The sequence below is a fragment of the Rhinoderma darwinii genome, chromosome 1, assembly GCF_050947455.1.
Source record: "Rhinoderma darwinii isolate aRhiDar2 chromosome 1, aRhiDar2.hap1, whole genome shotgun sequence".
NCBI classification, from domain to species: Eukaryota; Metazoa; Chordata; class Amphibia; order Anura; family Rhinodermatidae; genus Rhinoderma; species Rhinoderma darwinii.
In genome coordinates this window covers 273,760,466-273,772,491 of record NC_134687.1, presented here as the reverse complement: position 1 = coordinate 273,772,491, position 12,026 = coordinate 273,760,466, and the positions used below count along the sequence as shown (strand labels likewise).

Sequence of the window (12,026 nt, the reverse complement as noted above, 5' to 3'; positions counted from 1 at the left end):
GATGCATCTTCTTTCTATTGTGTCCCAAAAACTGCATGTGTGCTTCTGTCCTGAGGGATCTTCTAAACTTGGCATTGTGGAGCACCTCCTTCTCTAACTGAAGTGTGGCACTTTACTTATCCTTGACAACTTAATATATGCCATAAATTGGCATCAGCTGAGGGGGATGAAGAAGCGGAAAGCTGGTTGTACTTGTGTGCGGACTATGGGAATTACGGAAACCGTTGTTCTCAGAAAAGTAGGGGTTCCAGAGGTATGACCCCCTAACTATGAGAAATGTATGCGATATCCTATGAATCCTTAAAAAGAACCTTTCACCTGCCCAAACATGTGCAGCATGTAATAGGCAGGGCTGTACAAACCTTTCCGTTATTTAGATATCGGTGCAGTTATATTTGGTGCCCGATATTTAAATAACCCCCTGAACTGTCAATGGGGAGTATAATGGCCAAGGGGTGTGTAACATTGCTATGAAACTGTCCAATCTGCTACAGACAGTATCACTGCAAGAGCTGGAGACAGAGTGTGTGCGCGCAGCTCCGCCGCCGCCGCCGCCACCGCCGCCACCACAGAACAGAAGAGGAAAAGAAGAATGTGAATTCTTCTTCTGTTCCGTGGCGGCGGGAGTATCTTCAGCATACGCGCGCTCTCACTCACTCCTTCAGCTCTCTGCAGACAAGGACAAGCCTGTGTGATCTCTCACAGCTCCGAGCTGCGCGCGCACACACTCTCCTCTCTCCAGCTCTTGCTGTGACCCTGTCCGTAGCTGATTGGACAATGTCGCAGCGATGTTACACTCCCCCTTGCCCATTACACGCCCCATTGACCGTTCAGGTGGTTTTTTAAATATCGCGCGCCAGATATAACTGCACCGATATCTAAATAACGGAAAAAGATAAACATTTTTTTTTTATAGTGAGACTAGGTATGTACAGCCCTACCCATTACATGCTTCACTCAGCTGCACATGTATGGGCAGGTGAAAGGTTCTCTTTAAAGGGATTTTCCAGGATTCCAAAAACATGGCTGCTTTCTTCCAGGAACAGTGCCACACCTGTCCATGAATTGTCTGGTATTGCACCTCCGCTCTAATAAAGTGAATGGGGCTCAGCTGCAATACCACATACAACCCGTGGACAGGTGTGGTGCTATTTTTGGAAGAAAACAACCATGTTTTTCTAATCCTGTAAAACCCCCTTTTAAGTTTCTATTAACTATCACGCAATGTACATAAAATGCAGAATAACTGAAGTGTTATCTCAATCTTTCATCTTACCGTCTTACAGACATTGACACTAACGCAGCTACCTGTGATGGGTAATTCTGGCACCAGTAAGTGCTACATGTCATGCGTGTGCAGTGTGACTGGCCGTTCTGTTAACCTTCCGATTTTAATATTTTACTATACAAGAATACTGCAGTAAATCTGCTTCAACAGTATTTTGGCTTTTCTTGCTCATGAATGCTTAATCTTCCCGGTCTTGAAAAATGGTGCTATTTGCAGCGCAAAAAAAATTATGAAATCCAACCTTTTTCTAATCTGTTTTTAATAATTCCAAACCTCTAAATATGACAAATTGCTGTAACTACTCTCCTCTGCAAGCATTTAATTTATTTTCCACTGGAAAACTTGACTCTGTATGTCCTCATTGCACTAAGTAATACTTAACTGTCATCCTGCATTGCATGGACCTGACCCTGCCCTACTTCTCTCTTTATACATAGAATTTCCCTTGTAATTTTTCTCACCGTACAGAGAAGTTTGTCCTCCTCTCAATCTCTCCAAACCTTTTATGGTCTGTTTGTCTGTGTATCACTGTGTGTGGCAAACTCATCCCATTCTCTCAATTACTTCATTCATCTATCTCACATCTGTGTTGGCTGCATCTCACCCTTCAAGTAGTTCACGGATGGGCGATATTGGGTGTATTCCCCCCGCCTCAACAGGATGCCCTCTGCTTCATCATCCACTGGCTCTGTGAGTACCATCCGTACAATCATTTCATTCAAGGTGACAAAACAAATGCTAAAAATACATGACGGAGTCTAATACAAGTCTTCTGCAGCATTGTTAGAGGCTCCTGTAGACCCTTTAGGCATATATGCATCCGTTTATTTTATTCTTCTTCTTTTCTGTCCTTCTTTTTTTTTTTTTTTCCCCTCTCTTCCTACTTCTTCTCCTGCCTTTTTAACTTTTCTCCTCAAACTTGTATAGCCTCCAGATGACCGGAGCTGGGTTTATTCTCCACTCCACTATAACCCCCAGGTTCAATCTGTCTCGGACGAGGAGAGTGACACAGTAAGTTCTTGAAGGAAGCCTATTAGAACTTGTTCTGTATTTATTAATTTTTTTGGGGATAATTTAACTGTCGAAAGGTTTTTGACATTAAATTATGCTTAATGGTTAGAAAGCAGTAGACTTTTTAGATTTTCCATTTGTATAAGGCTGGTTCTGTCTTGTCTATTTGTTTCGAGCCCTTTAAAGCTATTCCAGGCTCTTACGTGGTGGCGGTAATACTAATTACTAGGGGAGGGAGAAGCTCCTGTTTCTGTTCTTTTTCATTAAGGAAAAGTTTTTGAGAAAATCTTAAACGTTAATGGGGGTTACTAAATTCATCGGATTTGGCTGATACTTTTGGTTCTCTTCTTTGCCTGTTTAAACCGAGCGTCAGAAGCTGCTTTTACGGTTAGAAGCTTGCATACGGCTCTCTCGAATGATGTCTATGGGAGTCATGGGTAACTATAAGGGTAAGTTAACGCGTAGTGTAAATACTGCAGATTTTCCACTACAGAATTCGTTGCGGAAAATCCACATCATAGTACAGTAGCAGCAAAGTGGATGAAATTTGAAGAAATCTCATCCACATGCTGCGTAAATGCAGAGCTTAAATTAAACTGCAGTGTTTTTTTTAATCCGCAGCATGTCAATTGTATTTGCGTAATCGCTATTTTTATTTTGGGGCTTTTCCCCATTGAATTCAATGGGAAGAAAAACCCACAACAGAAAGCAGATGTTGCGGATTTTTTTTGCAGCAGAAAAGCAGCGATTCTGCCGCAAAAAAACGCAACTCAGGAGAAGAAAAAAAATCGTACCCAGATTTCTGTGTTTCTTCATCCAGGCCAGCCTCCTGGGATGACGTTTCATCTCATGTGACCGTCCTCCCAGGAGGCCGGCATGCAGTATGGCAGAGGGACATGCCGCCATGGCTTCGTAAGTATCAAACCTTTTTTTTTTTTCTACATGCAGTTTTCCATAGCAGACATTCTGGCCAAAAAACGACACTGCAATTTGGTGTGGTTTTTCAGCCGGAATTCTCTGCGGCGGCCAGGGTGGATACGCTGTGTCCTAGCCGTCCTGCGTTAACGCAGCCTAATGGTTAGTTCACATATTATGGTTTTTCTGTTTAAAATTTCCACAGAAAATCCTTACTAAATCATGCAGATTTTGTTGTAGATTTTCCTTTTGTGAAAAAACTGATCGTAAACCAAAATAAAATAAAACATACTGATCTTTAACAATCCTTCTGTGATTCACTTGTTGACGCGTCCTACAGATACCGACGAGGGGACCAAGGCAAGCGTTGCCACAGAAGCAACTGCGGATTTTGCTGTGGATCCGCAGAGAAGTCTGCAACTAGGATTTGATTGTGGATTCCTTCTTCCCCATTGAATGGTGAAAATCCTTAACAAATCCTTGCTCATTCCGTGTCAGAAATTGATGTGCTGCAGAATAAAAAATCCACAACGCAAGTCAAATTCTGTGGATAAATTTCACAGCTTGTGGATAAGCCAAGTGCTGCTTGCTCCGCTCCTTCTGTAACTCCTATAAGCTTCAATGGAGAGAGCTCTGCACAAGCACAGCCACCTCTACACTGATTTTAATGGGAAAAGCAGCTACTGATGGCAACTTTAAATTGGCAAATGGTGTTCGGGTTCTTCCCATAGGTGATGTCCCAGACCAGCACCTGTCAAGCATATATGGCATATCCTGTGAATATGCCATAATTGTCTCAGACAGGCCATGAAGTGTTTCAGCCTCTGGATGTAGAATGTCCAATACTTCTCACAACCGACTAGTGGTCCCCATTCCCACCACTTCACTGATGGTGGACAAGGGGTCCTGAGGAACGGCAGATGTTACAAGAACAATTTGTTTCTGAGACAGACATTTCTGCGTACACCTGATGGCTACCTCAACCAAAAATGGAAGGGATGAAGAGGAAATTAAGAGGACGCTGCTTAGTGTTCCTGGTCTCCTGTTGGAGACAAAGTAGTGGGAGAAGGCTCCTTCTCCAGAAAGTTGCCTTTCAGTCAAAGACTTGTGAGGAGGAGGGTGAAATGGCTACAGGTACACCTATAGAAGAACTCTTTATGGAATTCTCAGTTTTGCAATATGAGACAAATACATTTGGTTTTGTGTATCTTGTGTAGTTAGTGTTTCTTTAAATGGCTGGTATAGTTGTTTGGAAGCAGTCACTTTACACTGGGGGAGGGAGACTAACGTCCTTCATTGTGATTTGCTGGCCGGCCAGAAAGACTACTCCTCACATGATCACGCCGTTCTTTCCCATACAGTTCTGAAAACCTCCAGATACCTTTTCATATGTGTGAATGATACTAGTATCCTATAGCTGCACTTTTAACAGCTGCATACTTTTGTTTCAGATGTCCTTTTTGTGTGGGTTGTTTGTTTTCTGTGTGTACTACTGAACTAGTTAGATAGGTGGCAAATAAAAGCAACCGAGTGGGGGGGGGGGGGGGGCTCCTGTGGTTTCAAGTACAAATCTGTATGAAACATATCTCCATGATCAATGGTAGCATTTATCTATTTAAAATGGTATTTGAAGTATTCTTTCCAAATATTTGGGCAAAGTATTAGTATGGGCAGCCCGGCACATCATTTTTTTTTCTTTACAGTACCAAGGTTTCCTTCATAATTGCGGTACATCTATAGTTGTGTGTGGCAAAGGGCCATTTTGTAATGAGTGTGTAAATCCCTCCAAAAAACCGAAAATCTTGGCTGAGGTGGCTCTCGAAGTACCCATGGTGGGTCTGTATGGGTGTCCTTGCTTCACTGAATGATGTTTCAGTAAGGCACCATATTCTCCCCTAAAAGCGATACTGAGGTAGAATACCTCCGTCATACGGTACGGGTGGCAGAATTCTATTTTTTCTCTCATAGAATCCTTGAGTAAAAACTTTGGTACGCTTTTGTGTAAAATCTGAGCCACACAAACGTACAGCATGGGCCCATAGAGATTTATGGGTGCCGTATTCCTGAAGCATGGAACATGAATCCCAAATACAGCCATGTGCATGAGGCCTAAAATGGTTGTTTTTTGTTTAAGTAGTATGCTTTAGGGCCTGTTCACATCAGCGTTCACTTTCCGTTCAGGGGTTCCATCGGAGGTTTCCGTCGTCGAACCCTGCAATGGAAAGTCAAACGGAAACAACCGCTTCTGTTTGCATCACCATTGATCTCAATGGTCACGGAAACATTGCTAATGGTTTCCGTTTGTCACCGTTTCAGCAGGTTTCCGTTTTTTCGACTGAATCAATAGCGCCGTCGACTGCGGAAAGCGAACGCTAATGTGAACCGGCCCTTATTGTAAAATGTTGGGCTGTATGACTTTTTACTCTGACTTACTGAAATTTAGCAGCGTTGCTAAGGTACAACAAAGGAACTTACATTATAATTTGTATGCTGACAAATGTTGTAAAGAAATGTCTGGAAATAGGCAGATATCCCATTTAATTGTTTTCATGTCTGCAGATTGCGAACCCGGCTATACCATTTAGTTAGATCTTTTTCTTTTTTCCTTCCAGTAATATCTATGCAGATACCAGACAAAAGGAAACCTTGATACTTTTTGTGTCCCTTCATCCCAGCCTCCGAAACAAACTATAGACGGGAGTGATGATCAACCGTGAATGAAAATGTGACCAGTTACCGGACTCCTACAATCTACTATGCTGTTATGTGTACTTGTAGTATTCCTTGGTGTACGAGTGCTTTGCCAAACATTCCCTTTTACTTTTCAGTCTGTGCATTTTTATTTTCTTGCCAGATGCCCAATCTGGTCTTGACTAGGGACAGAAGCTCAGCTGCTGCATCTCACATGGGAATCCTGAACTATTTCTAAAGGGGGAATATGTGCAAGGTCTATGATGTGCTCTTTAGTTGTACACCGCGTCCCTTCTGGTGATGGTGGAAAGTCCCTGTACACTACAAATGTAATGCACCTGGTTGGACCGATTTATTATGCTGCATTTCTGGCTAGGTTTCATTAGAACACTTTGTTTTTGTATATTTTGATATTTAATCCTTTTTAGTATTATTTATATTGCATGGAGTAAACTGGTGATAGGAGTGTTCAGGACTATCTGCATTTTACTTTTAGGTGTTGACTGTTTACATTGTAGGACTGGTTCAGTGATCGAAATGTAGAACTGTCCAATTACTTTTTTTTTTTTTTTTTGGTCATTTGCACTGCCACATTTGAATCTATGGCCGTAGACTACTGGAATCTGATGGCATAAAAGATCAGCTGAAATTCTGGATTATATTGCTTTAATTTATAAATGGTTTCCATGATAATCTTTTGGGGTTTTTCATTGGGATAAAGACTTTTTAAAAATGTTTTCCATCCATTTTTTGCTTTTATGTCCCTGATCTTTGCCATATTTTGAGGCACGTCCCAGTTTTCTACCCTGGTTTCTTTGGTTTTATGATTGGTTAACTTTTTATGTAAATATAAACTTTTTACTCCTATTTATGAATCCACTGCGTAAAGAAAAAGAAAAAACCTATCGGATTTGTCGCGGCTTCCAGCCAGTGTTGAAGCATTCCTGTTAAGCCTCTCTACGGCGGCACCTACTGTATTTAAACTTTGATTCAGAATTGAAGGCATTAAGACGTTCTATTCCTTGAGTATTGTTTTTATCATTGAAATAAATGTATAATTAATATCAAGCCAATTAAGTTCAAACCCTTCATGACTCTCACAATCTGCGTATTCTTTTAATGTGGCAGCGATAGAATCATATTCAAGATGCTTGCTTTTAATTTTTTCTTTTTGCTCCTGTTCTATATATTTGTACTTGTATTTACCTATGAGGCAAGAGTATTACATTGGAGTTGAGGAAAGTCACCAACTGGCTAAATTTTAAAGAGACATCCAATCTTGAGATATGTCCTAGAAGCATATAAGATGATATTGGTTAAGTGATCTTAGGCCACCACAATGAAAGGGCTTAAACCCCTTTGGCAATGCTCATAGTCTACTTAGAATGTTGTCAGACTATGAGTAAAAAAAAAATCTTTAAGCAGTGCCTAAGGGGTTTGAGAGATCTATTGAACCCTTTTTTTATTGGAAGTAAGTGATTGTGTGAGATTTGACCTCACCAATGTCGGCTTCTTACTTTTTATCCCCTTTTAAGTAGCCTCCATTCAGCTATGGTGATAGAAGATTGGTCATAATGGGACAATATTATTTGTCAATGAAGAATATTCTGTACTCTCTTGGGAGCATGGGCTCTCACTATGGATACAGATTTTGGTCCCTACAGACCATATGCCTTGTGTGTGCACATGACTAATATCTTATGGGAGCCTTGTAGGGTGCTTCAGCATGTATGAACAATGAAAAGGAAAGCCAAATGGTGACTGATCATCTTCGATACTTATGTCAACATATGGAAAATGCGCTACTGTTTTTAAACCGTAGTATATAGTGTGTGAGACCTGGTAGCTGCTACATTAAAATTTTGTTTTTTTACACACTTAAAGAGGCTCTGTCACCAGATTATAAGTGCCCTATCTCCTACATAATCTGATTGGCGCTGTAATGTAGATAACAGTGGTCTTTATTTTGAAAAACGATAATTTTTTAGCAAGTTATGAGCAATTTTAGATTTATGTTAATTGGTTTCTTAATGACCAACTGGGCGTGTTTTTACTGTTTACCAACTGGGCGTTGTACAGAGGAGTGTCTGATGCTGGCCAATCAGTGACCAATCCGTGTCATACACGTCTCATTGTTCCAGCCCAGCTTCTTTCACTGCACAATCACACTGTAACAATGAGAAGTGTATGATGCTGATTGGTCAGCGTCATACACTCCTCTGTACAACGCCCAGTTAGTAAAAAGTAAAAACACACCCAGTTGTCTATCAAAGGAACAGTGTCACCCCAAAAAAAATTTTAATATCAGTTTGATGTTAGTGCTTTATTAAAAACGTTTGTATTAATTTGTGTGTTTGTGTGTTACTTTTTTTTATTTTTACACTTTTTCTTCCCTATGGGGGCTGCCATTTTTTTTTTCCATTTCTGTATGTGTCGATTAACGACACATACAGACATGGAATACGGCAGCTACAGTCCCATAGGGAATGCGAACGGGGCCCGTTCCATCCACTATGGTGTACGCCGTCTGTGTGGGAACGGCGCATGCGCCGCTCCCACACAGTTCAATTTGAAATGCGCGCCGTCCGGCGCCATTTTCCTGTGGACCGGAAGTCGCGGCCGGACAGTAAGATTACTACTTCTGGTCGCGGCTTCCGGACTTGTGCACATGGAGCAGCGGCAGCGGACGGACCGGAGGGAGCGGCGGCGACTGGAGCAGGTAAGTGATTTCTATGTATGTTCGTGTTTCAGTGTGTGTTTACTACTGTATGTTAACCTACTACACTGTGTGTTAGCTCAAAAAATGGCGACACACAGTGTAGGAGGTTAGACCTAGCCAGGATAAAGGAGGGGGGATTCTGAGAGCTCACTAGAGCGAGGGATTTTTTCCCAATTTTGCAGCATAAAGCAATGTGGTTGCTTTACCACATGCAATGCTGCAATTTTGGGAATTGCTCCATCTAGTGACCAGCACTGGGAAATATAATAAATTAGAATCCAATTGAATCCAATTTATAATATTTCCTGACTCGTGAAAAAAATAAAAAAAATGAGAACAATGTTTAATCACCCACACACTAATTGTTTAACTAAAAAAAAAAAAAACATTTTTTGCTAACACATTCCCTTTAAGAAACTAATTGGCATAAATCTAAAATTGCTCTTAACTTGCTCAAAAATTATCGTTTTTTTCTAAATAAAAACCACTGTTATCTACATTACAGCGCCGATCACATTATGTAGGAGATAGGGCACTTATAAACTGGTGACAGAGCCTCTTTAAACTGTATTGCACAGCCCTTGTGCATTTTTATTTCTTTGGTGCAGAACTTATATAGTTCAAAACACATGTTGGTGATTTTCACCATGACCAGGATATTTTTCGACTTCTGTAAATGAGGTGCACCATAGAACTGCGTTTTTTTGGGGGTTGTTTTTTTGTTTTTTTATCGTTTGGTTTTATTCTAAGTATTCATTTTCTGTACTGTGGATAATATTTATTTTGTATTTAGATTGTGTTGTGTTTTCGTATCAATGATGTAACCAAGAAATAAAAGTTAGACATAGTTAAGCAGGTTGTAAATTGATGTAAATAATCTTTTGACTTTGTTTCCTTGTGGCTGTGTCTTTTTTTTAATTTTATTTTTTTCCTGATGGCTGCTATTATATAGTAAATTTATCAAAATTATCCTACTGTATTAAAACATTCTCCTAATGTGTTCTGTGTTATTTTATTTATTTCCTTACTCCCAATGTTATGCTTTAATTTACACACTGGAGTTATCATGAATAACAGTAATTTACATAGTAGGTCATCTTGACAGCGATCACTCTCTTGCCTTGCATGGTTATTGGGCATGCTCCTGTTTAGGGATGGAGTCCAAACGTTACATTAGGAAAAGTGGCTCTATGCTGGAGCTTCACTTTGATTTGTAATAAACTTTAAAGATTCTGGTCTAGATTTTTGTAAATTTGATACATTTCTTTTGACTACAACTTCTGGAGTCCTATTATTATTATAAACCTACAAGAAACAGATGCTATAAAGACAGGAAGTATGCAAGAAATAGAAAAATCTTTATTTAATTACATGATAAAAGCACAATAAATAAAATCAAAAATCCATAGACCAACAGATAAAAAGAACGATGCGCTGTGCAGCACAAGAATAAACAGCGGGTACAAAATGTGCCGATAAAACTCCCTCAAAGAACTATATAGACCAAAATAAATGGACCATATATAAATGCAAAAAGGTGCTGTATGAGCACATGAGGTATGCAGTATTCAAGCATGTAATAAGTCAATATAGACATGGAGAGCGGTTATACAGAGGAGTGCATAAGCATATCTTACATTAATTCATGTTTATATATTAACAACCACTGTATATCTTATAGTGATATTATATTGTTTTTTCTATGCACGTAGTCCTTGTTTCACTTTTTTCACCTCTTCAGTGGTTTTTGGTCACAGACTTTATTTTCCGTCTAAATGCATTATGTATTGTTGTTTATGTTATTTTGATATGTGTCTCCTAGGTTGTTACATGGTTACCAAAGAAGCAATATTATATTTATGCACTAAGGTTATTATCAGGTGAATATACTCTTATCGCTGTCCTATATTCTCTGCTTACTGTGTCGCTTTGTGATTGGTGCATGGTGACCGGCCTCTGCTCTGTCACTCATGACGTGATGAACACTGGACTCGCGTGACCGCGTCTATTGATGTGTGTCCGCCTCCGACCCCTTGTGACTGACTCTTCCGGATGGCAGTCACTTTACTCTCCAGAATGATGCGACCAGTAGGTAAACAGAGATAATTTAACTTCATTTCATTGGTGCACTTTCACTTGGACTTATGCTCTTGTAATTGGCCAATCTCCATTTATATGGAGGGTTTATTGGTCAATGCCAACCCCAGATGAAGGCATTCGTGCCGAAACTCATGTTGGGGCGGACAGTAGCTGTGTTGTCTCTCCTGCATCCATTATGGGTATAATATATCCCTTTGATATGCTTATGCACTCTTCTGTGTAACTGTTCTCCATGTCTGTATTGACCTATTACATGCTTTAATACGGCATGCCTCATGTTCTTATACAGCACCTTTTTGCATTTATATATGGTCACTTTATTTTGGTGTATATAGTTCTTGGAGGGTGTTTTATCGGCACATTTTGTACCCGCTGTTTATTCTTGAGCTGCACAGCGCATTGTCCTTTTTATCTGTTGGTCTATGGATTTCTTATTTTATTTATTGTGCTTTTATCATGTAATTCAATAAAGATTTTTCTATTTCTTGTATACGTCCTTGTCTTTTTATATAATCTGTTTCTTGTAGGTTTATATTGATCTGTGATGCTTTTTGTGTTCACACCCTAGGATCAGCCCATATATATTACATATATTGATTATTTAATTCGGGCTATTGGATCCATGCTGCATTTGTAGTTGGGTCATTAACGTCTTGAGTTATTATAGGGAAATCAGGTATGTTCATGAAAGCTGAAAATGGTATTTCTAGGTATTGGGAGTAGGAATAAGTGTTATGACCCCCACTTATACAAATAATTACAAATCACATTTAATATAATTTTATTAAGGATTTTTTAACTTTTATTAAACAGAAAATAATAGCAGGAACATTAATGATATGTACGGGAAAAGGAAGTTTGGCAAATCGGTACACATTGAAAGAATAATATATACAAATAAAGTCAATATAAGAACATCGCAAGAAACATGATAGCAACTATCAAATTATTCTGAAAAAAAAGTAATCTTAAATCTGAAAAACAGAATCTTTCTCAGGGGACCAATCCACAATAGCAGGAACTTGTAGGGAATGCTAATGTCGAGGGGTGACCATACCAAGAAGCTGTCAAAGTGACGCAGCTAACCATTTTAGGCAGGATGGCGAAGTAAATTTTTTGCGGTTTCCACTACACAACCTAAAAAGATTTAATGAGCGGGCTGCCCCACCAAATGTATGACATCATGCTCCTGTCTGTATGGCATGTGTCTAGGAGAGAGGTAAGTCATTAGATGGTACCAATGGTTATCCTACTAAGTATTTTATTTATTTTTTCCCCCTGCGATTTAGAGGCTAAGTAGAG

General features: G+C 39.6%; 1 protein-coding gene across 1 annotated transcript in view; it reads left to right on the top strand.

The window, feature by feature from the left end:
- Positions 1 to 6,096, top strand: part of LOC142760935 (phosphatidylinositol 4-phosphate 5-kinase type-1 gamma-like) — an 87,422-nt gene extending 81,326 nt beyond the window's left edge. The window contains exons 17-18 of the mRNA XM_075864114.1: positions 2,216 to 2,299; positions 5,827 to 6,096. Coding sequence (XP_075720229.1) covers positions 2,216 to 2,299; positions 5,827 to 5,829 — 87 coding nt within the window. The 3' untranslated portion in view covers positions 5,830 to 6,096. The remainder of the gene's footprint in view (positions 1 to 2,215; positions 2,300 to 5,826) is intronic.
- The last annotated feature ends 5,930 nt before the right edge of the window (positions 6,097 to 12,026 follow it).